The 26,792-nt window shown below is 45.4% G+C and overlaps 1 protein-coding gene across 1 annotated transcript; it reads right to left on the bottom strand.

Annotated features, from left to right (window-relative positions):
• Window positions 1-15,032: 15,032 nt before the first annotated feature.
• Window positions 15,033-18,838, bottom strand: LOC119353531. The gene is made up of 2 exons (XM_037620153.1): window positions 18,811-18,838; window positions 15,033-15,433 (listed from the first exon to the last, which is right to left on the bottom strand). The coding sequence occupies exons 1-2, from the start codon at window positions 18,836-18,838 to the stop codon at window positions 15,033-15,035; spliced, it is 429 nt and encodes a 142-aa protein (XP_037476050.1).
• Between the last annotated feature and the right edge of the window lie 7,954 nt (window positions 18,839-26,792).

Below are 26,792 nucleotides of genomic sequence, written 5' to 3' on the forward strand. Positions count from 1 at the left end.
GAGATAGAATTTGAGATAGAAAGCATAGAGAGGTTAGGGTCCGATCACATTCACTTAGTACAAAAGATTTAACAAGAAGACATAGCTATAATTGAATGCTGTAGAGGACAGAACACTAGTATATATATATATATCTACATAATCAACATAGTGAAGATAATCATGAAGATATGTTGAGATTGAAGCCAAACCAAATGTGAAGACATAGCAAATGTAACGCCATGAGTGAAACACTTCAAGCAGAACATTTGGTGGTGGCGTTACCCACCGTATAGGAAGTATTAGACCCAGACACGGCGCACAATTATCGTGGCGCTCTGAAGTCAAATTCCACATTAATGTATTCACACTTAGAATGTATGTCTTCATTGATTGAAGATATACTGTACTTCGTGTGTTGCACATCTAAGTCATCAATATGCATAACGGTTAGGATGTGTGCCTGATCACAGGACATTTGAGGATTCCAGGATATTTAGCTCACACCGTAACTTGCAAAATATCTTCTCATCCAAGGGCTTGGTGAAGATATCTGCCAATTGCTCTTCAGTGTTGACGTGTATGATATCAATATCTTCCTTCACAACATGATCTCTGAGAAAGTGATGACGAATTTCAATGTGCTTTGTCTTTGAGTGCTGAACTGGGTTGTTGGCAATCTTGATGGCGCTTTCGTTGTCGCAGTAAAGTGGCACTTGCTTCAGATGAATGCCATAGTCCTTGAGTGTTTGCTTCATCCACAGAAGCTGAGCGCAGCAAGATCCAGCAGCAATGTATTCAGATTCAGCAGTGGAGAGAGATACACAGTTCTTCTTCTTTGAAGACCAACATACAAGTGATCGTCCCAGAAAGTGACATGTGCCTAAAGTAGACTTGCGATCAACTTTATCACCAGCATAATTAGCATCCGAGAATCCAACCAGATCAAACTCTGAGCCCTTTGGATACCATAATCCTAGAGTTGGGGTGTGAGCCAAATATCAAAGAATTCGCTTCACAGCTAAGTGATGCGACTCCTTTGGTGCCGCTTGAAATCGAGCACACATGCAAACACTAAGCATAATATCTGGCCTAGATGCACATAGATAAAGTAAGGAACCAATCATGGAGCGGTATACCTTTTGATCGAACTCTTTACCATTGTCGTCGGGACCCAGATGATGTTTGGCTGGCATTGGTGTTGTGAAGCCTTTGCAGTCTTGCATACCAAACTTCTTCAGGCAATCTTTGAGATACTTCTCTTGAGATATGAAGATGCCGTTGCGTTGTTGTCGTATTTGAAGACCGAGGAAGAACTTCAGCTCTCCCATCATGGACATCTGATATTGCTCTTGCATCATATATCCAAACTCTTCACTGTACTTCTGATTGGTGCAGCCGAAGATAATGTCATCCACATATATTTGGCACACAAACAGTTCACCATCATATGTCTTCTTGAAGAGAGTGGGGTCTAGGGAACCAGGTGTGAAGCCTTTGCTCTTCAGGAAGTATTTGAGTGTGTCATACCAGGCCCGAGGGGCTTGTTTGAGGCCATACAGTGCCTTGTTGAGCTTGTATACCATGTCAAGATGTTTTGGATCTTTAAAGCCAGGCGGTTGTGCAACATACACTTCTTCTTCAATCTTGCCATTGAGAAAAGCACTCTTCACATCCATTTGATATAGAAGTATGTTATGCTGATTTGCATAGGCCAGCAGTATGCGTATGGCTTCAAGTCTAGCCACGGGAGCAAATGTTTCATCGAAGTCAATGCCTTCCACTTGAGTATATCCTTGAGCAACGAGACGAGCTTTGTTTCTAACAATTTGACCATGCTCATCTTGCTTGTTGCGGTATATCCATTTTGTGCCTATTATATTGTGCTTCCGTGGATCAGGACGCTTAACTAGTTCCCATACATTATTCAGCTCAAATTGTTCAAGCTCTTCTTGCATAGCTTGAATCCATTCAGGTTCCATGAAGGCTTCTTCAACTTTCTTGGGTTCTGTTATTGAGAAGAATGCGAAGTGCCCACAGAAATTTGCTAGCTGAGTTGCCCTTGAACGAGTGAGTGGACCGGGTGCATTGATGCTATCAATTATTCTTTCAGTCTACACTTCATTGGCAATGCGAGGATGTACAGGACGAAGATTTTGCTCTTGCTGATCATTGTCGTTGTTAGAAATAATGTCTTCAGGTTGAGCATTGTCTTCATGTTGATCAGGTGCTGAGATGATAAGTTCTTCTTCAGGATGAGCTTCAGAAGGTATAATTTCTCCAGTTCCCATTAGCTTGATTGATTCACTAGATGGAACTCCATCTAGCACATTTGGCAGTTGCTCTCTTTGTGAACCGTTGGTCTCATCGAACCGCACATCCACTGTTTCAACCACTTTGTAATGAAAGAGATTGAAGACTCTGTAGGAGTGCGAATCCTTTCCATATCCAAGCATAAAACCCTCATGTGCTTTTGGTGCAAACTTTGAGGTGTGATGTGGGTCCTTGATCCAGCACCTGGCTCCAAATACTCTGAAGTAACTGACATTTGGCTTCTTGCCAGTAAGAAGCTCATAAGATGTTTTGTTCAGAAGCTTGTGAAGATAAACACGATTGATTGTATGGCATGCAGTATCAATGGCTTCAGGCCAGAATTTTCTTGGAGTCTTGTATTCATCTAGCATCGTTCTGGCCATCTCAATGAGTGTTCTGTTCTTGCGTTCGACGATGCCATTCTGCTGTGGCGTGTACGGGGCCGAGAATTCATGTGTGATGCCCAAGGTATCAAGATATGTATCAAGGCCAGTGTTCTTGAATTCAGTGCCATTGTCACTTCTGATGTGCTTTATCTTGGCGCCATAATTGTTCATAGCTCGATTGGCGAAGCGTCTAAAGACATCCCACACTTCAGTCTTGTAAAGGATTATGTGCACCCAAGTATATCTAGAATAATCATCAACAATGACAAAGCCATAGAGACAAGCAGTAGTAGTAAGAGTTGAGTAATGAGTGGGACAGAAAGATCCATGTGAAGCAGTTCGAAGGGTCAAGTAGTGGGCATGATTGTCTTCGAGGGATGTTTGGCCCTCGTCATCTTTCCTGCCTCACAGGCACCGCATAAGTGATCTTTCTTAAACTTGACGCCCTCGATGCCTATGACATGCTTCTTCTTAGCCAGGGTGTGGAGGTTCCTCATGCCAGCATGCCCAAGCCTCCGATGCCAGAGCCAGCATTCTGAAGCTTTTGCAAGAAGACATACGGCAAGTTGTGGTCCTGCTGAGAAATCTACCACGTACAAATCATCTTTTCGATACCCTTCAAATACTAGAGACTTGTCAGATTCCATTAGAACAATGCGACGATATTTTCCAAATATTACGACCATGTTTAAATCGCAAAGCATTGAGACAGACATTAAGTTGAAGCCAAGGGATTCAACAAGCATGACTTTATCCATGTGTTGATCCTTTGAGATTGCAACTCTACCTAGACCCAATACCTTACTTTTACCAGTGTCAGCAAATGTGATGTGGCTCTTGTCGGATGGACGTAAGGTTGAGTCCATAAGAAGACTTCCTTTTGCTAGTCATGTGATTTGTACACCCACTATCAAAAATCCATTCTGAAGACGCTGGTGTCGTACCCTACAGTGCATTTAGGGGGATAGGCTTCACCAAGAGCATTGTGAAGCAAAAACATTTGATGAACTAGTGGGTTATGAAAGCTTTGATCCAGGTTAAGACTAATAGGGAGAGTAGCAAGTGATACATGAACGAAGTACATAGTAAGACCATTCGGGCATTTGATCTTTCACCCTACAAGATGTTTAAGGTCCCTAGCAATAGCGTCAGACGATTTTGGTTTTCTGCTGGAGACCTTTCCCTGCAAAAGAGAGTTAAGCTTTCTTAGCCACCCACATCTTCAAGGGTGGCTTAGAAGCAATAAGTCTAAGTGCAGCATCTGAGAATTTTGGCTTTGGAGCCCTAGCAAACAGTCTTGCAGGAGGACAATAGTACTCATAAGAATAAGCAGAATAGTTCTTGGTCTTATGAACATGCGGTTTGATGAACCGCTCTCATATTCATATGCCTGAGTATGGTTTCCCTGCAAAACATTTGTGTTAGTGCGACTCAGGTGAGTCCTCTGTCTGTGTGAAGCCTTTGGACTGTATGAAGCTTTTGGTCTGAGGTTTGTCTTCTTCACGTGATGTGTCATGATGACATTCACAGGAAGATTCTCCAGACACCTTTTCGGAACCCAGATCTTCTTCATAGGCGGTCCATTCCTGCAGTTAGTACCAATGTACCTGGCAAACACTTCACCATTCTGATTCTTAAACAGTACATAGTTTGCATCAAAGGATTCATCAATGATAATGGGGTTAGCACAAGTGAAGCCAGATAGATTGGATGGATCTGCTGAAGGTTCCTTTGCAGCAACCCACATGGTTTTGGGGTACTGCTCAGGTTTCTAGTAAGAGCCATCATCATTCATTTTCCTTACGAACCCAACACCCTCTTTCCTCGGGTTTTGGTTCAGAATCTGCTTTTTGAGGACATCACATAGTGTCTGATGCCCTTTAAGACTTTTGTACATCCCTGTTTCAAGCAATGTCTTCAACCTGGCATTCTCATCAGCAATAGCGGTGGTATCCTCAGCAGAGGGGTTAGTTACCACATCAACAGTTGAAGATATTGCAACAGTAGTAGCAGTAGAACATTCAGCAACAGAAGTAGCATTATCACGCTAAATGCATTTAAGACATGGTGGTTCAAATCCTTCCTGAGCGGAACTGATCTGTTTGGCGCGAAGTGACTCGCTTTCCTTTTGAAGATCCTCATGAGCCGCTCTCAATTTCTCAAGATCTTGCTTCCTTTGAAGATAATCATAGGAAAGCTTTTCATGAGTTGTTGAGAGAGTTTCATGACGACTTTCAAGTTCCTGATACTTAACGTGAAGATTTTTTATGTCTTCAATTAAGGATTCAGATCGAGTCATTTCAGCACCTAACAGATCATCGCTTCTGTCTAACAGTTTTTAATATGTTCCATAACTTTCTGTTGTTCAGTTGCAATTTTAGCAAGTGTTTTGTAGCTGGGTTTTGAACCATAATCGGAGTCATCGTCACTAGATGTTTGATAGTGAGTAGTGCGTGAGTTTACCTTGGCACCGCGTGCCATGAAGTAGTAGGTAGATGCGGAGTAGTCCTTGTCATTTGCATCAGTGTCGGTGATGAAGTCATTGTCTTCAGTGTTGAAGATGGACTTGGCAACGTATGCTGTAGCCAGACTTGCGACGCCTGAATCGGACTCCTCCTCAGACTCCACCTTCGCCTCCTCAGAAGCAGACTCCTCCTCTGAATCCATTTCCTTGCCAACAAATGCACATGCCTTTCCAGATGAGCTCTTCTTGTGTGATGAAGACTTTGAGGAAGACTTGGAAGAAGACTTTGAGTATTTCTTCTTCTTCTTGTCGTCGGAGTCATATTCTTTGCTCTTCTTCTTCTTTTTGTTCTCATTGTCCCACTGTGGACATTCAGAGATGAAGTGGCCAGGTTTCTTGCACTTGTGACATGTTTTCTTCTTGTAGTCGTGAGCAGAAGCTTCATCATTCCTTGAGCTTGATCGGGAAGACTTTCTGAAGCCTTTCTTTTTGGTGAATTTTTGGAACTTCTTCACAAGCATAGCAAGTTCCCTTCCAATGTCTTCAGGATCATCAGAACTGTTGTCAGATTCTTCTTCAGATGAGGAGACAGCTTTTGCCTTCAAGGCACGAGTTCGCCCATAGTTTGGACCGTAGATATCTCTTTTCTCAAAAAGCTAAAACTCATGTGTGTTGAGCCTCTCAAGTATGTCAGACGGATCGAGTGTCTTGAAATCAGGACGTTCTTGAATCATCAGGGCTAGGGTGTCAAACGAACTATCAAGTGATCTCAGCAGTGTCTTGACGACTTCATGTTTGGTGATCTCAGTAGCGCCAAGGGCTTGAAGCTCATTTGTGATGTCAGTGAGTCGGTCAAATCTGAGCTGGACATTCTCATTGTCATTTCGCTTGAAGCGGTTGAAGAGGTTGTGAAGGACACTGATTCTCTGATCTCTCTAGGTTGAGACGCCTTCATTGACCTTGGAGAGCTAGTCCCAGACCAGCTTAGATGTTTTTAAAGCACTCACACGGCCATACTGTCCTTTGGTCAGATGACCATAGATGATATTCTTGGCAGTAGAGTCCAGTTGAACGAATTTCTTGACATCAGCAGCAGTGACACCTTCTCCAGCCTTGGGAACGCCGTTCTCGACGACATACCATAGGTCGACGTCAATGGCTTCAAGATGCATGCGCATCTTATTCTTCCAGTAGGGATATTCAGTTCCATCGAAGACGGGGCAGCAGCGGAGACTTTAATTATCCTTGCAGTCGACATAGCTAAAACTCCAGGTGGTTAAACCAAATCGCACTGAACAAGGGAGCACCTTGCTCTGATACCAATTGAAAGTGCGTTATATCGACTAGAGGGGGGGGGTGAATAGGCGATTTTTATGAAAGTCTTCAAAACATGGGAGTTATGAAGACAAACGATAGAAATAAACCTAATACCCTGCAGCGGAAGGTAGACTACACTAGGCAAGGCATAGTCAAGTATTCAATAGAGTGAAAGCACAATGACTAATAGCAGCAATGTAGTAAGGATCAGGTAGGAAGATATTGTGAAGCCAAACAGAACACGCAGTCACTCAGTGAAGACAAAAGATAGTGCAAACATACAATGACTTCACAAGGAGTAACAATAAGTAAAGGGAAGGGAAGATGAAACCAGTGACTCGTTAAAGACAATGATTTGTTGGACCAGTTCCAGTTGTTGTGACAACTGTACGTCTGGTTAGGGCGGCTAGGTATTTAAACCTTAGGACACACAGTCCCGGACACCCAGTCCTAAACACGCAGCTCAGGACACCCAGTCCTCACCGTAATCGCCTTGAGCTAAGGTCACACAGACCTCGCCCAATCACTCTGGTAAGTCTTCAAGGTAGACTCCGAAACCTTCACAGACTTTGTTCACCGGCAATCCACAATGTCTCTTGGATGCTCAGAACGCGACGCCTAACCGGCTGGAGGATGCACAGTCCTCAAGTGTAATAAGTCTTCAGATCACACAGACAAGAAGACTTAAGTGATGCCTAATTCTCTTTGGCTCTGGGTGGTTAGGGCTTTATCCTCGCAAGGAATTCTCTCTCAAAGGCTTCGAGGTGGGTTGCTCTCAAACGACAAAAGCCGTACTCTCAATCTGAGCAGCCAACCGTTTATGGTTGTAGGGGGTGGGCTACTTATAGCCACTTGGCAACCTGACCTGATTTGTCCGAAATGACCCTGGGTCACTAAGGAACTGACACGTGTTCCAACGGTCAGATTTCAAACTCACACGACAACTTTACTTGGGCTACAAGCAAAGCTGGCTTGTCCGACTCTGGACAAGATTTGCTCTCATAGTCTTCACTCGAAGATATAGGTTATGGTTAGGCATCACTTCAGTCATTCTGACTGGTTCTCTTGGACCCCACTTAACAGTACGGTGGTGTCTTCTCTTGTCATAGTCTTCAATGTGAATATCTTCATATACCACCTTTGACTTCAATGTCTTCATACATTTTTAGGGGTCATCTCTGGTAGGAAAACCAAATCAATGAGGGACTTCTACCTGTGTTATCCTGCAATTCTCACAAACACATTAGTCCCTCAACTAGGTTTGTCGTCAATACTCCAAAACCAACTAGGGGTGGCACTAGATGCACTTACATGCTGCACTGTTATTCAACTTACATCGACAATTTTAATTTCACTGAAATCATGTTTTCTTTTCCATGTTTATCTACGTGGGCGACCACTACTACCTCCATGGTTTTTTTCATTCTAGCCTATATTGGTGTTTGGCGATCCTGTTCTAATTAATGTGTATAGTTCAAGCCCTTGTTTCTATCTAAATGTGTGCATAGAAGTTCTATTACCTTCTGAAAAATTACTGGTGCATTTTTTGTTTCTCAAAAACAAAATAGCTTGCTCATTTAAGCTGTGGCATCCCTACTATTAGCTTTCATATTGTGTCTCTGTTTTCTTGTGTGAGAGTATCTCATTTTAACTAGCTGGAGAAGAAAAAGCATGGTACTAGCTCAGTTTGTGTTATTATTCTAAATAACTATCCTTTTCTTGAATGGTCTATTCATAATATATTTGCCCCAGTTTTTCTGATTCTTCTCTACCGATTCATGTAACAGGGCGACCGAGGAAGGCATGTTGCCGTTTTGTTTGTTCCCAGCCCGACTATGGTTGTCCAGCGAGTCCGGCATATTGTTATTTGCCACAGTTTTTCTGGTTCTTCTATACTGATTCATGTAATAGTGCGAATGAGGAACCATTTTGTTTGTTCCCAGCCCGACTATGGTTGTCCAGCGAGTCTGACATGTTGTTCATCTGTCTATGGTCATCCAACTATTTTGGCATGTTGTTCATGACGCAAGCGGGTGCCTAGTTTTTGGTTGCTATGGAAGGAGCGGGTGCCTAATTTGTAGTTTTGTGACTTCATGGTACTATATTACACTTGTAGTCATTATTGTGATTGCCATTGTACTACATGATCTGGTTGCTCTTATTTGGAGTATCATGTGTGTTTTCTACCTCTGCCAGGTTAAATAGTAGTTGAAATATAAAGACTGAGCCTGATAGGTGGGACCCAGTTACCACAACCTGACAAATGGGACCCCGTTACCAGAACCCGACAACAGGGACCCACCTGACTAGTTGACCCATTTAAAAACGAAAAATGAAACTCTTGAGATAAAAAGGCCATGGCCCAAAAATAAAAAGGCTGTAATGTTGGGGTTGGCCCATGAAGTCGATCAATAGTTGACAGAAAAAATAAATACTAAAAAGGCTAAATTAATGGGCTCGGCCCATGTAAAACACCTAATTGGACCGGGCTGAATCTTGTCAGTGACCTTTTCAATTGGTCGCAATTTTGCCACGTCAGATTGCCACGTCAGATCGGACGTGGCTTGGGCAGACAACTAGTGACCAAAACAAAAGGTCATGGGTTCAACGACCTTTTGTTTTGTTCGTAAACGTCTATGAACTTCTCACAGAGAAGGCCGTTAATTGCAGTTTACGACCGCCCGCTTTTGACCTTCTGTTTTTGGTCACAAAAAGGTCACAAATGAAAAACTATGACCTTTCAGCGACCAATAGTGAGGGTCACAAGTTGACATATTTCTTGTAGTGAAGAAAGTTTGCGGAGAACACCAATGAGAACCTCATTGCTAAACAGCTACACCTGGAAGCTATGACCGACATGCTAGGCCGGTCTCACAGCCTTGCTCAGCAGCTTGCGCAGCAGTTCCCGCGCAAGGCTAACCTTTCTTGAACTATCTTCGAAGTGGTCTCAGTTTAGTATTATTTTGTTACGCTACAATGGTGCATAGTTTTTGTAATCTGCTTCTTCGTTGCGCTTTATGATCACTGGTTGCGAACTTTGATGCCTAGTGGATGTCCAGGAACTTGAACTCAAATCATCCAACGTTCCTCTTTTGGTAAAGTGGCGGTGTAGGTCCCGGTGAAACTTGGTATTCCAATGTTCAAGTACCTAGTGACTTCCTTCAAGTGTCATCCAAAAGGTGTGTCTTCATCCGGCTATGCAAACTTGTTCCTTGTGTCCGCCATCCTATAGAGTAGAAAATGGAGAGAAGTCAGAAATGGGTAGAGAAGAGTGACCTATGGCTTATATTAGTGGTCGTATCCTACATTCAACGTGTGCTCTGATACCATCTTGTACCGACCCAACCTCAAACGGTCAAGTCTCTGTGCTTAAGTGTCATCCCTGGATTGGTAATGCTGACACACACAATACTTCGAAGGATTTATAACAAAGTAGAAATCGCACACTTATTACATCGATAGTATCAAGAGAGAACTTAATACATTAATATGGCTTAAGTCCATCTAAATACGATAACACCGGAAGGCATGGAAGATAAAGTGAGTCCATCAACTCCAACAGCATAGTTGAGTTCATGACAACGACCTAGCGCACCTTACTCCTCGTCTGAAAAGTCTGCAACATGATATATTGCAGCCTGAAAATGGGTCAGCACATGGAATATGCTGGCAATATTACATAGTAGAGCAATGAAACAAGTAAATCCTATCACTACATGCATATATGGCTGTTGGAGGCTCTATGGTTGTAGTGTTTGTGTGAAAAGCCAATTTTTCCCTACAACAAAGGAATATATTTTATTTAACTACAAAGTTTGCTGAAATCATTGAGAAGGTTCCTCCAACTCAATCCCCATTAAGCAGTATTAACAACCCAACATATTAATTTAGAGTGATGAGATCAACATGATACTCCAAGAACCAGATACTCAAGATGTCCATAACCGGGGACATGGCTAACCATGATTAGTTTGTTTACTCTGCAAAGGTTTGCGCACTTTTCCCCACAAGATTCGATCTCCTCTGTTGGATTTCTCTCACTACATAATGTTTGAGAAACGGATGACCGAGACATAGTCTTTCATAAACATTTACTCTTTACTCTAGGTGGACAGTTACACCTACTTTCCCCTACATCTACTAGCCCACCAGTGAAAGAGGTCATGCAACATACTCAACTATGCTAGATCCCATAATATCTTGTGGCTGCACATGGAAGTTTCTAGCATGAATAATCTTATGATCCCTTTGAGCCTGGGTGGCGAACCATAGGATGATCATACGGGTACTCCGAGATATCCTAGGACAACCCTGGATTCTCGAGGTTCCCGCAACCAATCCACCCAGATGTGTATTTAAGTAGCCACCTTAAGTAAACCATTAATTAATAATCTCACATCTGTCACGGATACACTCAAACCCAAACCACGTCTACGAGCATAGCATGTCAATATAATCATAAAGTAGAAGTAACTCCCAAGATTTGACAATAAAAGGGAAATAGGTTCTACCTCATCATCTACTTCCCAAACCGACATGTTAAGAGATTCTACTCATGCAACGTTTGAGGGTTGCAACTAATGCATAAAACTAGGCAATAAAGGGGCATGACCAATGTGTTACTTGCCTTGCTGATGATCCACAAAACCTAGTGACTCATAGTAGCATGCTGCGCACTCCGAGAATTCTATCGCAAACAAACAATAGCATACATAAGCACTCAAGCAAATATGCAAGGGTAAAACTTCAGATAAGAAGATCAAATCTAAAAGTTCAACTGAAGAGGTTCGATTTGCAAAAAGATTCGAACAAAACGGAGGTACGGAACTAAAACTACGGTCAAAAGAACTTCGAATACAAATCTGCTTGCAACGAAATTTTAATTTGTCAAAAACCTTGTTCAAGTCGATTAAACATAAAGAGGGGTTCGAGACGAATATTTTGGCATTAGTTTCACAGAATTTGGACAAAAGGTTAAGAAACGGTGAGGGTTTGAAGATCAGGGGATAATCTGTGATAAAAATAATTGCGGATAGGTCCCTGGCTGAAAAATAAAATAAAAAGAAAAAACTAACGAACGAACGTTCGCTGTCTGAACCTAACCGGCGAACAACGTTCGTTAAAACAAACGAATGGACGAACATCCGCTAAGTAAATAAACCGATGAAAAACCTATCTAAGAAAATAAACCAGCAAACTAGAAAAAAAATCGTGGTTAACCGAGAAAAAACCGACCGGTCAATGGGGTCAACAGCGGAGGCTCTGGCGAGATCCAACGCGGTGGTGGGGAAAGGCGGCGGCACAGCGCGGCTAGGGTCAGCGTTAGGGTTAGGGCGGCGGCTGGTGGGCTGGGGGCGGCCTCGGGACTCGCCCTATAAAGGCCTGGCCGGACGGAGTCCGGCTCGGGCACGGCCCGTAAGTCGGTTCAAAATTTTTTTAAATGATTCTGCTGAGAAAAACTCCTAATTAAATAAATAAAAATCTAAAAATGCCAAAACAAATTTTCACCGTCTAAATAAAATATTTAGAACAAAGTGAACATTTTCTTGGCCTAAAAATGCAATTTTGAAAAAATGCATATTTTTCTAATTCAAATAAAATAGCAACAAAATTCAAATAAAATAATTTATTTGATTTTAACATTTTTCCTCCAATATTTTATTTACTTTGGAGAAGTCATATTATCTCCTCTCATATATTTTTAAGATGGATTATTTTCGAAGAGAAAAATAATAAAACCAAAATGATCCATTTTTCAATATTTGAAAAAATAATTCAAATATGAAAAAAATCCCCAACTCTCGCCGTGGGTCCTTGAGTGGATTAGGATTTTAGGATCACAAAACCAAAATGCAAATAAAATATGATATGCATAAGATGACCTATGTATAACATTCCAAATTGGAAATTTGGGATGTTACAAACCTACCCCCCTTAAGGTGAATCTCGCCCTCGAGATTCGGGTTGGCTAGAAAATAGGTGTGGGTGGTCTTTCCGTAGATCATCCTCTCGTTTCCAGGTGGCTTCATCCTCCGTATGGTGGCTCCACTGAACTTTGCAAAACTTGATAACCTTACTGCGTGTGACTCGGCTGGAAAACTCGAGAATCTTGACTGGTTTCTCCTCATAGGTCAGATCACTATCCAACTGAATTGCTTCCAGGGGCACTGTGTCTCTCAAAGGGATATCGGCCATCTCTGCGTGGCACTTCTTCAACTGGGAAATGTGAAACACATCATGAACTCCTGACAGTCCTTCGGGTAACTCCAACTTGTAGCCTACTTCTCCCATACATTCCAAAACTCGGTATGGTCCTACAAATCTTGGGGCTAACTTTCCCTTAACTCCAAAATGTTTAACACCTCGCAGAAGTGACACACGAAGATATGCTCTATCTCCAATTTCATAGACTACCTCCTTGCGTTTTGAGTCTGCATAACTCTTCTGTCTGGACTGAGCTACCTTCATTCTATCTCGAATCAACTTAACCTTCTCTTCGGACTCTTTGATCAAATCGGGTCCAAACAACTGACAGTCTCCAGCTTCATCCCACATTAATGGTGTCCTGCAACTCCTTCCATACAAGGCTTCGAAGGGTGCCATTTTCAAACTAGCTTGGTAGCTATTGTTCTATGAGAACTCTGTGTAAGGTAAATTATCATCCCAACTAGATCCATAATCTAGCGCACAAGCTCTCAACACGTCCTCCAGAATCTGATTGACTCTCGCGGTCTATGGATGAAAAGCTGTACTGAACTATAGCCTGGTGCTCAAGGTCTGGTGTAGCTAGTGCCAAAACTTTGAAGTAAATTGTGTTCCTCTATCCGATACAATGGTTCTCGGAACTCCATGTAGACATACGATCCTGGTCATATATATCTTGGCCAAATTCGCACTCGTATAAGTGCTTTTCACTGGGATAAAGTGTTGGATCACGGGTTCTGACAAAACCCTTAAGGTTAGAACACTGGGGTGCGCGCGAAGATATCCCCCCTATCGATCCACATCCTAACTTAGCTAAGATCTCACAAACTAACTCAACAAACTCGCAACCCAAAGGACACAAGATTTATACTGCTTCGGGCCACTGTTGTGGTGTAATACCCTACTCCAGTGTGGTAGTGGATTGCCTCTTGGGACGAGGATGAATAGTACAAGGGGAAGAACAGCCTCTTAAGGTTGAGGTGTTCTTGTGCTTGGTGGGTGTGCCGCCAAGGATGTGGTGGCTCCAATCTTAGATCCCTCCCCTCCCATGCTACGGTGGTGGCTAGTTCTATTTATAGCAGCCTTAGTCCTCTCCCCAAATATTGAGCGGGAAGGGAGCCAACAACGGCCAATTTGAAAGGGGATAGCTAGTACAAGCTATCCTAAAAAAGCAGTCTTCGCCTGCTAATGGCTCTGGTGGTGACGCCGTCTTGGGATCCATAGTGACCTCCGTCTTGCTGTCCTTCTGGTCTTGGTCTTATTGCACCAATATGGAAATCTTTGCTTGATGCCTCAGTACTCCACGCATGCACTTGCCCCCTAAGCACCAAAGAGGAAACAAGGATGCTGCGCGCGCTGGCGCCCGCCTGGTCTCGATCGTGATGGCTCACATCACGAGAACCTCGCGAGGTTTGCCTGGCTTTGAACTCTCCGCCCCTCACGAGCCATCCTGGTGAGACCACTCCTGAGGAGGTCTTGTGTCATCCGCCTCACGAGGCTTGGCCCCTCACGAGGGTCTTGATTCCTTGTTGATGAAGATGGGTCGTACAGGCCTGCTAGCAAAGCCATGCCGTGGGCCGCAGTTAGGCAAGTCTGGGGACCCCCGTTCCCAGAATGTCGATAGTAGCCCTCGGCCCAAGGCGCGCTCGGGCTTGGCTTCGAGGAGAAGCCAAAGGTCAAGTGCGGATCGCCACGGTCCCCAATATCCTGTGGCCTTGGTCGACGCGTGGCGGTTGATTGGATGTGGGCGTCTCCGCTTCCCCTCGCTACCTCGGTAACTGCCCGACTTGACAAGTCCCTGCGACATGCAAGGAAAACCATCATTACACGTGATCGTGGGCGGCGCTGGTTGGCCTTCTCCTGGTATAAATGCGAGGGGGCGGAGCCCTCGATCGCCCATCCTTCCTCTGCCTCTTCCGCTTCTTCTCCTTCCTTGCTCCTCTCACTACTACAAAAATGGCTATAGCTAATATGGACATTAATGGCACACCATGTATGTGGTGCGCCATTAGTGGCCATATTACTAATGGCGCACCTGGTCTGTGGTGCACCATTACTAGTTTTGTCCTGGCCCCACACACCTCCCCAGACTTAGCAGTGGCGCATGAGGGGAAATTGTGCCATTAGTTATTTTAACTAGTAATGGCGCACCAGTAAGAGATGCGCCATTGCTATCTATACATATGGCACACCCCCTACCAGTGCGCCATTGCTATCACCCCTTATCCCCTCCCTCTAGTCACATTCTCTCCCCTCCCCTTCCTCCTGACACACCCACCCACCTCCTCGACTTTGATCTAGATCGGGAAGCCCCGGCCGCCCGCCTCTTCCTCTCCCTCCCGACCACAGCGAGCCCCCTTCCCCCTCCCTCACACCAGATCCAGGTCATGGAGCCGTGGTGAGCTCCTTCCCCAACCCTCCTCACCGACGCTGCTGAAGTAGGCCCGCCCGGTCTTGGTGAGGTTGAAGACGGAGTTGCCGTCCTCCAGCTTGAGCAGCGGGTCAGACACGTCGTAGGCGGTGAAGGCCTTGGCGGTGAGCTGCACGGCGCTATCCTTGCTGGGCGGGTAGAGGAAGAAGAGGGCGTCGCTGAGCTTTATGGGGACATACTTGGCCCACCGCACGTACACGTCTGGCTTGCTGGACGGCGGCACCCCCCACGCATCGAGCCCGCCCACCATATACTGAGCGGTGGTGCACCCATCCATGGAGGTCATGGAGATGCACAGCAGCAGTGCTAGAGCTGCTAGAGTCACCATTCCCACCGGCGCTGCCAAGTTGAGCGCTTCGTATCATCGTCTCCTGCGTGCATCCGGCCACTTCTTCGTTTCCCAAGTGAGCTATGTAACACCCGCTCCCTCCCTATCGTTTCTAGTGCGCTCTCGTTTCGCTAGGAGTCACGAACATCATGCCATCTGAATCTTGGGTTCTGAACTTCTGATCCAAGTTCCCCTGAGCAACATGAATGGCATATAACATCTGAATCTTGGGCTATCAGGTTGTATAGTTCTGGCGTTCGTCACCTCCCGCTTACAACCAAGTAAATTTTGACAACAAATTCACTTCTGCACTAGTAGACTATACTGGATAGGGATGAATAAAGTCACTGCAGTCTTGAGCTTATTATAACTTGTCAGTTCAGACTTCAGATAGAACTTGGGTCTAGCTTTAGCCTAAAACTTGGTGAAATACCAAAAACTTCACAATCATATGTGTCACCAACCAAGTTTACCAGCTACAAATTCTCTATGGTGAGCTGGAAAAAAACACTCCACAGAACTCGTATATTCTGGTCTTCTTCACCTTCCTATTTCAACCAAGTACTAGATGAACCGATTGAAGCCTTGCTCGTTGATCAAAATTGCAGCTTTTGGCCCAGCTGGGTCTATAAAAGAGCAAGGAGGAGGCCGCCAGGCAAGAAGAGGTGCTGGGGAAGCTTGATAAGGTGGTTGTTTCCTCCTGCCATATGCGAGTTGGTGTTACCTTTTGGTAATTTATCGTCTGGTGAACAATATGCATGTTTGAAATGCAGATTGTGAAAGAGTGGGTCAAGGAGTTGGCTATTCAGAGAGGCCAAGTCAACGCAAATACCGTGATTTTCACCTTCGGGTCATACCATCTATGGGTAATGTACATGCTTTGCGTTGCTTATTTTGGAATTAGCGCTGTTCTAGAGAATAGGTAACATATTTGAGCATGTATCACTAGTGCAGAACTGGGCAATAGCACCGGTTCGTAAGGCCCTTTAGTGCCAGTTCGGTAACCGACACTAAAGTATGGGCACTAAAGGCCCCCCCTTTAGTACCGGTTCAGCACGAACCGGTGCTAAAGGGCAACCACGTGGCACGAGCCAGCTCCGGGGGCAGGGAGCCCTTTAGTATCGGTTGGTGACACCAACCGGTATTAAAAGGTTGGCGGGTTTTGGGTTTATGATTTCTTTTTCATTTAATTTTGTGTTTTACATTTAATTCTTTTTCGTATATATATATATATATATATATATATATATATATATATATATATATATATATATATATATCATCGAATGTCTCACAACCACCATTAATTCACACATATATACACACATGTATATATATACAATTAGCTAGCTATATACAATTTCTCCTAATCGGTGCCTTCGGAGCCAGTGGCATTAGCCTAATTGGTGCCTTCGGAGCACGATGACAATTGGAAGTGGTTCATGGGGGCGGTAGCGGGTAATAGTATTCTCCTTTGGGATCTAAGACCTGGTCAAGCAAAAATCCTGCTATTTCCTCTTGAATTGCTTCTATGCGCTCCTCTGTTAGGAGCTGCTCCCGCACCTCTCTGAACTGTTTAGAAGGAGATCAATATGCATGTGTATTAGTTGTGTGACTAGATGTCGATAATGGTGTAAAAATTGTGAATAGTGTTCTGACAAACGTACCCAGTCCTGTCTTTGAGATCTGCTCCTTTTGGACGCCATCATGCGAATGTTCTCGCAAACGTAATATGCACACAGATTATTCCCCGGTGCTTGCTTTAGGACCTTTACGAGAATGGAATTTGATCAGATAATAATTAATCAAGCATGATAATTAAAGAGATGGCAGCCAGCTAGCTAGTACTACTTAATTACTTACCTTGGGTCGATACCATTTCAACTTTCGTTTCCATTGGCCTGGAGTGACGCTGATGAACTTTGCCCAAGCCCTGCCCGTCGACAAAGAAAATGAATAAAGGGGTTATTAAATAGTTCATATCAGGAAATGATGAACTAAATAGGCCGAGATATAGTTAATAATGATTGAATTACATGTTGACTATCCCAAACAAGATGGTGTAATCACTTGCTTTTTTTAAGTAGTGAGTCTAGTATTTCAACTGTTCCTTCATCAACTTTAATGATTAACAAGATCCAGTAAAATTTGCATGCACACACGTTTGCATGTCTTAATTAAGCGGGCATATGTAAGCAAAAACATGTAGCTAGCTAGTAGGCAAAAACAGAATTTGTAGTACAAGACAGTGTGACTCACTCGAAGTTGTAAGGAAGTAGTATATCTTCATTGGTATTGAGGCGCTTGAAGAACTCTAGCATGCTTTCCTCTACACTTTTTTCATAATATGCATCTAATTTCCATGTGTATTCATTAATGGGATTTGGGTCAATGAATCCAATGCCATAGCGTCCACCTTTTTTTATTTCATACATCTTCATCCTGCATAATACCACAGAAAAGAATATAGTGAGGATAATTACAGGTAATGATGGATCAAAATGATCACTACAGCTAGCTTGAGACTTAAATTACAGAAAGAAGTAACTTACAGACAATAGCAACTGACGATAGATTTGTCATGTGCGTCTTGATTGTATAACTGAAATAGTTCTGAATACTCAATGGACACAGCTTTCTCATGGAAGTAATGATCCTTCTTGACATTCACCATGAGGGACTCTCGATTGGAAATCTTGGTAATGTCCATGTACCATTGATGCAATTCATACATCCTCGTTGGGAGCTTCTTGACCTCATCTGGCTCGACCAAAGGTTGGCCCCAGACATATTTCTGTTTTATTTCCTCCTCTCTAATCAGAGATCTGGGCTCGATATCCAGGAGTTGTCCAATAGTGATCATGAGCCTTTCAGCCTACTTAATATGCTCCTCGGTTATTACCATATTGCCCAGCCCGGGAACGTTAATAGTTTGCCCACAATAATATTGGGCGCGTGTACTATCATGTGTTATTGGCACAACAAGTGGGGGGATTGATTGCGCCGCCTGTTCTCCCAGCTGGGGAACGGTTTTACCGCTCCTTTTGCCAGCTGATTTGCTCGAGCTCGAGCTCGCCTCTTTCTGTAGACGTGATCGATTTAACTTCCTGAGGTGGCGCTCATAGTCTGTATCAACAGGCTTGGGAGCTGGTGCTCTAGCCATACGAATGAAGTGGTCAATGTTTTCCTTAGGCACTTTCTCCCTTGGCGGCGGTGGCAGTTTTGGTGCAAAATGGGCTTCCACCTCGGCCTTCGAAATGGCTGCGCTTTCCTCCTCGGACTTCTTGTAAGGCCTCTGCGGAAGAGGCGCGAGGCTGCTTGGACCATATTGAAATCGCTTGCCTCTGCCTATACCTCCAGTACTACCTCGACTTGTATGGCTACGCACCATAGATGCGGCAGTTCTCTTCCGTCATTGCTGAGGCGGCGGAGACGGCTGACGTGGCTGAGTTGGAGGAGGAGGAGTGGCCTAAAGCTGTGCCGGACTTGGAGGAGGAGTGGCCTGACGCTTTGCCGGACTTGGAGGAGGAGTGGTCTGACGCTGTGTCGGACTTGGAGGAGGAGTGGCCTGACGCTTTGCCAGACTTGGAGGAGGAGGAGTGGCCTGACACGTTGGTGGACTTGGAGGAGCGGGAGTCTGCTGACTCAGTGTCGGTGGCCTTCGAAAGATGATGAAATCCTTTCCCCATAGGATGATACGATGTTTGGCCTCTCCCATTGCGTGCTCCTCGTCACCTCGAGGAATGTCAAGCTCTAGCCCCGAATATTGGTCCACCACCTCATCAACCAAGACACGAGCATAGCCCACTGGAATTGGGTTGCAATGGAAGGTTGCCTCGGGGGGATTTGTAAAAGCAACGGTGTCCGCCACCTTCATGGATATGTTCTTCATTTTGAAGTGTAGCTCGCAGTTAGTGTTCTCCATGATGTCATCCACGGGGTATCTATCCAGCATTGCGTCACCCGGGGCGGAACCCACGCTGCTTCTCGGCATGGATGGGACGGTGCTATCCAATGCTGGATCATCCGCTATCTGCTGCAGCTGCTAAGACCCCCTTTACTGGCAAACTGAGTCGATCTGCTCCTACTGCCGCTAGAATTTTACTGCCAAGTCCGCGTGCGTTGATTCTAGGCCTTGAAGGCGTTCATAGTCCAACTTCCTCTGCTCCTCCTCCATCATCCTTTTCTTCTCCTCCGCAATCTTCTTTCTCGCACGGGTTCTGTAGTCGGCGTTCCAGTCCGAAAACCCCTCATACCACGGAATAGCGCCCTTGCCTCATGTTCTTCCCGGGTGTTCAGGATTTCCGAGGGCACGCGTAAGCTCATCATTTTCTCTGTTGGGCTGGAACACCCCCGATCGAGCCTCTTCTATTGCAACAAGTGCTTATCTTCGGCTTCGTCCAGACATGCCTTCTTCGAAAGTTTGCCTGTCTTTAGGTCCAACTCCCCCCATGCGCATAGAACCAAGTCCTACACCTGGGGGGCCAGCTCAATGTTTCTGGAGTGACACCTGCATCCTCCACCTCTTTCTCAGACTTATCCCACTTAGGCATTGCCACCGCGTAGCCACCTGGCCCCAACTTATGGAACTTATCCTTTTTTGCGGCATTGGCCTTGTTTATTCTCGACCGTTCCTTAGATAATTCTGATTCCTTGAATTTCATGAAATCATCCCAATGAGCACTTTGCTTCTCTAGTGTTCCCTTGAATACTGGAGTCTTCTTTCCTCCCTTGACGTACTGGTCCCATACATGATTCTTTTGGTTGTTGAATGCAACCGCCATCTTCCTAAGAGTAGCGTCCTTGACTTTCTCTACATCTTCATCTGTGAAATGATCTAGTAGGGTGAAATGTTCCATGAGCATTTCCCAAAGCAGAAGTTTTTGTCTGTCGTCGACAAAAGTAAGATCTGGACGTGGCTTTGCTGGCTCTCTCCATTCTTGAAGGGAGATCGGGAGTTGGTCCTTCACAAGAATTCCGCACTGACAAATGAACTTGTCCGCAATCTTCTTAGGCGCTAATGTTCGCCATTAGGTTTGATGGCCTCGATATTGTACTTTACGCCCTCCTTCAACTTTTTGTTCAGGCCTCGTACTGTCCTGCTGCCTGAAGATTTGCTCGATCCGGATGGCTGAAAGAAGAAAGATCGATTCACTAATATATATGTTCAAGTCATTTAAAACATGTGATGATCACCAAATGCCTGCTTATATAAATATACCTCGCCGGTCTTTGTTGTTTCAAGATCAACATTTTCTTTGTCATGTTCATAGTTCATGACTTCATCAATTCGGTCGTCGCGATCGAATATCATATCACCCTTCCCAGTGTTGTTTAGATATTCGGAGCCGTCATAATTTTCTTCATTCTGATCATCATCTGGCCCGCGAGCATTGCATATGATATTGAACATGGCCTCTTCTCCCTCTCTGCCGGTATTGTCCGCCATAGGTTTTATTTAACTAATCCAAAAGAAATATATTCAAATTACAATGCATGGATGCAATCAATTAATAAGGAAAAACTGAATCAATCATAGTACATAATAAGCATCATCGAATATAATCTCGAATACATCGTCTCGAATAATAGATATAATCTCGAATACATCATCTCGAATAATATATATAATCTCGAATAAATCATCTCGAATATTATATATCGAATACATCACTAGCTAGCTAGCTAATAAAGATCGAATACTAGAGAGTAATCTAGGCCACTCGCGGTTCCTGAGGCACGAGCGGTGGACAACCAAAGTGAAGGAACCATCACTGGATCATAGCTCGGGTGATCTCCCGAAAGAACCTGCCAGGTATTGGAGAACCTGACGTCCATAGCAGCCATGTAGCGATGGATGTGCTTGTCCTCCTCCCTAACACGGCGACGTACCACCTCCGGCGGGGCCGGCTCCCTCCGCCCCGAAAGTGGCCCACGCAAACGCCACCAAAGGAGATCAAGGTCGACGACGGGACCCGGGAACGGGTTCCTCACCAACCGTCGCGCCCCTGCAGGTAGCACCTCCCAGTGCCAGCCCGGCAGAGCCCAGTCCCGAACTGGTTGACGGCGAGGATGCGGGCCGAGAATCGTCGACAACAAATAGTATATGCCGCAAAAGTAAAGTAACATCTTTTAAATGATGGGTTGTGATTTCATATATGCAAATTCTAAATTTTATAACTAAAACTAACATTTCTAATATTTCTATAACTAAAACTAACATTTATAATATTTCTATAACTAAAAAACATTTCTATATAACTAACATTTCTAATATTTCTATATAACTAAAATTTCTAATATTTCTATAACTAAAAATCATTTCTATATAACTAACATTTCTAATATTTCTATAACTAAAAATCAGAAAAGTTGCTAGCATTTCTATAACAATGTGTGTGTGTGTGTGTGTGTGGTACATGGCGGCCGGGGCAGGAGCTCACCGGCGAGGCACGACGACGGGGGGCGGCGACGGGGACGGAGACGGGCGGTGACGGGGACGGAGACGGGCGGTGACGACGGGGATGGGGACGGGGCGGCAACGACGGGGATGGGGACGGGCCGGGTGGGGACGACGGGAGGACGGGGTGGGGCGCAGCGCGGCGACGGGGACGACGGGGACGGGGACGGCGGCGGGGGTGGCGACGAGGGACGGCGATGGCGCATATATAGAACAACCTTTAGTACTGGTTGAAGCCACCAACCGGTACTAAAGGTCTATTTTGGCCAGGCCAAGCGGCGGGAACGACACCCCTTTAGTGCCGGGTGGTGGCTCCAACCGGTACTAAAGACCGCCCCTTTAGTATCGGTTTGAGCCACCACCCGGTACTAAAGGGGGTGCGCTGGCGCGGGTGCGGTGCGTCATGTTTAGTCCCACCTCGCTAGCCAAGGGGTGTCCGCACTGGTTTATAAGCCCCAGTGCGGTAGCTCTCTCGAGCTCCTCTCCAAAGCAGGCCTACTAGGCCTAAATGTTCTGTGCTGCCCTATGGGCCTACTAGGCCTTTGCGGGCCTGCATCCTGCCCAACAACAGGTTGGGTTTCTAGTCGTTTGCAGGCCGCTATGGCGCAGTTGGCGGGCTTTTTTATTTTCTTATTTTTTTGCTTTATTTATTTTTGTTTTATTTATTTTGAGTTGTTTTTTTTGCTGTATTTAGAGTTTCTTTGTGAATATTTTTTCTTTAGGTACAAAAAATTACAAACTTTCTGTTAGTGCCGGTAGTTTACAAATTTGAATAGTTTAAATTTTGAATTATTTGAAATTTCTGTGAATCACTAGTTTGTGAATAACTTAACTTTGAAAATAGATTTTTTAGTGATTCTTTTTTCTTATGTTTAATATTAGTGTGTTTTATCATTATATTCAATTTGGTAATGCTTAGGTAATTTAAAAAATGAAATGCCTTTGTAACGGATGAGTTTTCGTCCGAAACCCTGATACTTCGAAAGAGATTGTCCATTTTGTACACGAAGTGCATCCAGTTTTTGCGGTAACCCTCTCTACTTTTTTGCACATGCTATGTGGGTGAAATTATGATACCATGCCAACTTTCAACCTTTTCTGAGTTCATTTGAAATGCTTTTCAATTTCAGGGTCATTTAGCGGGAAAAATCATAACTATTACAGAGATTCCCTCCTGGGTGTGAAATACAGAAGAAAGTGATGATAGTGAAGCCAATCACATCCCAGATCTTTGGGTGTCAAACTTTTTCTTCGCGTGTGTCCCTTTGCGCCGTAGCCATGGAAAATCTTCTTCATTTAAATGGATGCTCGGGGTCAATATTCACTGTGAATGGAGCAATTTCATCAAACTTTTCATAATCTTCTAACATGTCTGTCTTGTCATCCACTCCCACGATGTTTCTCTTCCCAGAAAGAACTATGTGGCGCTTTGGCTCATCGTATGATGCATTCGCTTCCTTATCTTTTCTTTTTATCGGCTTGGTAGACATATCCTTCACATAGAAAACATGTGCCACATCATTAGCTAGGACGAATGGTTCGTCTGCATACGCAAGATTGTTGAGATCCACTGTTGTCATTCCATACTGCCGGTCTTCCGTTACCCCTCCTCGTGTCATATTGACCCATTTGCACCGAAACAAAGGGACCTTCAAACCACGTCCATAGTTAAGTTCCCATGTCTCCTCTATGTAACCATAATATGTTTCCGTTCCTGTCTTGATTGTTGCATCAAAGCGGACACCACTAGTTTTGGTTGGTGCTCTTCTTATCTTGGGCGATCGTGTAAAATGTATTACCATCTATCTCGTACCCTTTGAAAGTCATTATATTCGAAGATGGTAACTGGGACAGCGAGTACATGTCATCTTCAATAGAGGCGTTATGCATGGTACGTGTCTGCAACCAGCTGGAGAAACTCCTGATTTGTTCACATGTAATCCAGTCATCAGACCACTCCGGGTGTTTGGAGCGTAGAAAATTCTTGTGTTCGTCCATATACGGAGCCACCCAGGCGGAATTCTGTAGAACTATGTAGTGTGCTTCAGTTAGAGAATGTCCGTCCATACATATTATTTGATCCCCTCCTAGCGTGCATTTTCCATCCAGTCTGCCCTTATGCCGCGATTCAGGAACACCAATCGGCTTAAGGTCAGGAATAAAGTCAATACAAAACTCAGTGACCTCCCCATTTTCATGGCCCTTGGAGATGCTTCCTTCTGGCCTAGCACGGTTATGAACATATTTCTTTAAGACTCCCATGAACCTCTCAAAGGGGAACATATTGTGTAGAAATACAGGACCAAAATGTTAATCTCTTCGCATAGGTGAACTAGGACGTGCGTCATGATGTTGAAGAAGGATGGTGGGAACACCAACTCGAAACTGACAAGACATTGCACCAAATCATTCTCTAACCTTGGTATGATTTCTGGATCGATTACCTTTTGAGAGATTGCATTCAGGAATGCACATAGCTTCATAATGGCTAATCGAGCGTTTTCCGGTAGAAGCCCCTCAATGCAACTGGAAGCAGTTGCGTCATAATCACGTGGCAGTCATGAGACTTTAGGTTCTGGAACTTTTTCTCTGCCATATTTATTATTCCCTTTATATTCGATGAGAAGCCAGACGGTACCTTAATACTGAGAAGGCATTCAAAAAGGATTTCCTTCTCTTCTTTGGTAAGAGCGTAGCTGGCATGACCCTGATGTATGTTGTCTTTTCCGTGCATACGTTGTTGGTCCTCCCGTGCCTCAGGTGTATCTTTTGTCTTCCCATACACGCCCAAGAAGCCAAGCAGGGTCACGCAAAGATTCTTCGTCACGTGCATCACGTCGATTGCGGAGCGGACCACTAGGTCTTTCCAATAGGGCAGGTCCCAAAATAGAGATTTCTTCTTCCACATGGGTGCGCGTCCGTCAGCGTCATTCGGAACAGGTTGTCCGCCAGGACCCTTTCCAAAGACTACCATATCATGTACATCAGCACCAGTACGGTGGTGAGGCTTCGTCCGGTGATCCGCCTCACCTTTGAAATGCTTACCTTTCTTTCTTACGGCATGCCTGCTCGGAAGAAATTGACGATGTCCCAGGTACACATTCTTCTTACAATTAGCCAAATATATACTATCGGTATCGTCCAAACAATGCGTGCATGCACGGTATCCCTTGTTTGTCTATCCTGAATGTTTACTGAGAGCAGGCCAATCATTGATGGTCACGAACAACAACGCCTTTAGGTAAAATTCTTCCCCCATGTGCTCATCCCATGCACGTACACATGTTCCATTCCACAGCTGTAAGAGTTCTTCAGCTAATGTGTCGGTGGGAACGACACCTATGGGATCACAAGAATCCCTACTACGGTTGCGGGGCGTGGGGTCGTGAGAAGAGCGGATTAAATAGATAGCACACAGTTCGTTTATCCAGGTTCGGGCCGCGGGGATGCGTAAAGCCCTACTCCTACTTTTGTGGATTGTATATATGTGTTCTTGAGCTTGCTATGGGGCGTGAGGAGCTCCAAAAAGCCGAATCCTCCTCCTGGTCGCCTCGGGCCTCCTTTTATAGGAAAGGGGGGTGCCACAGTGGCACACAGGAGGTGGAAAGGGTACAGTGATGTGACGTTATCCCTCGCAGTACATGACAAGGCACATTTAATGCGTCTTGCCCAGGTGTCCTTGCTTTATCTGGGATGGGGGAGAGCCCTGTGTTGTCCGTCGCCACTCCCTCTCATGTCGACACGCGCCCTGGCCATCGGCGCCTACGGTGCCATGTAGGCAGGCAGGCAGCTGAGGTGGCGCAGTGGTGGATCTCCACAAAGATCCACATGCCGCCATGCAGGTGCCTGCCCAGCAGGTTGGGTCGGCAGCTGCATGCGGACGGCGGTGGTGGTTTGACTGGCGTGGGCCTGATGGTGGCCCTATGGGTGTTCTTGGCAAGGGCCTTGCTGGGGCCCCGGCAAGGGTCTTGCCGTGGCGCCTGCTGTCATCCCCGACAAGGCTCTTGCCAGGGGCCTTGTGGTACTCCTTGGCTGGGATCCTGCCAAGGATCATCATCTTCCAAAGGGTGTATCTGATCTCGAATGTCTTCACAGAGATCTGCATGCCACCACGGGGATGTCTCTTGAATCCTTGCCCCATGGGGGTAGTGGACTCAAGGGTGACTCACTCGGTAGGTGTGGGGCGAGCTACCATGGCAAGGGTCTTGCCGGGTTTGCTAAAATCGCCTCCCGGCAAGGATCTTGCCGGGGGGTCTTCTTCGTCCCCTTTGCTCTTTGTGGTCTTGGTCTTGGCGTTGTTCTGCTTCTCCTGAGCTTCGGCCTTACCTTGGCTCACCTCCCTTGCCTTGCTCAGTGTGGTGGTGCCCGTGGCTCAGACTGCCCGTGCATAGTTATAGGGGTACAAAAAGCGTACCCCTCTTTTTGTACACCGACAGGAGCCCCCGGGCCTGGGCCACACGTAAGCGCAATCGCGTCATTGGGCTAGGCCCAATAACGGTGCGCGGGCAGGCGGGGCGGTTTTTACCGCGGTAAGTCTCTTCGCACGCTGCGCTTCCCATGCTTCCCACGCGTGGCGCGGCGTGGGGAGGCGTGTGTGACGTAGGCAGCATGCGTGGGGTTGCTTCCCGCGATCATGCGTCACATCACAGTTAATGTGAAAGGAGGCGGCCCGCGTTTTTCCCCCATAAGAAGGAATAACTGTGGGCGCGCTGCTCACTTTCTCCTTTTCCCTCGTGCCTTTTCCGATCTCAGAGCCGCTGTGCCCTTTCTTCCTTCCTTCCTAAGCTTTCGCGGTCGCCCGCCGCCGTCGATTCGCCATCCCCCTTCCTCAGCCCTCTGAACTTATTGGTTGCCATGGCTCCCAAATTCGCCAAGGGCAAGGGGGTGGCTAAGGGCGCCTGGACGGTGGA

This window comes from Triticum dicoccoides, chromosome 1A, assembly GCF_002162155.2.
Source record: "Triticum dicoccoides isolate Atlit2015 ecotype Zavitan chromosome 1A, WEW_v2.0, whole genome shotgun sequence".
NCBI lineage: Eukaryota > Viridiplantae > Streptophyta > Magnoliopsida > Poales > Poaceae > Triticum > Triticum dicoccoides.

Coding starts and splice junctions, on each gene's coding strand:
- LOC119353531 (XM_037620153.1), bottom strand. CDS start 18,838: ATGACGGAAGAGAACTGCCGCATCTATG. Junction 15,434..18,810: donor AGAGAACTGCCGCATCTATG/GTGCGTAGCCAT, acceptor TCAACTTGGCAG/CGCCGGTGGGAATGGTGACT.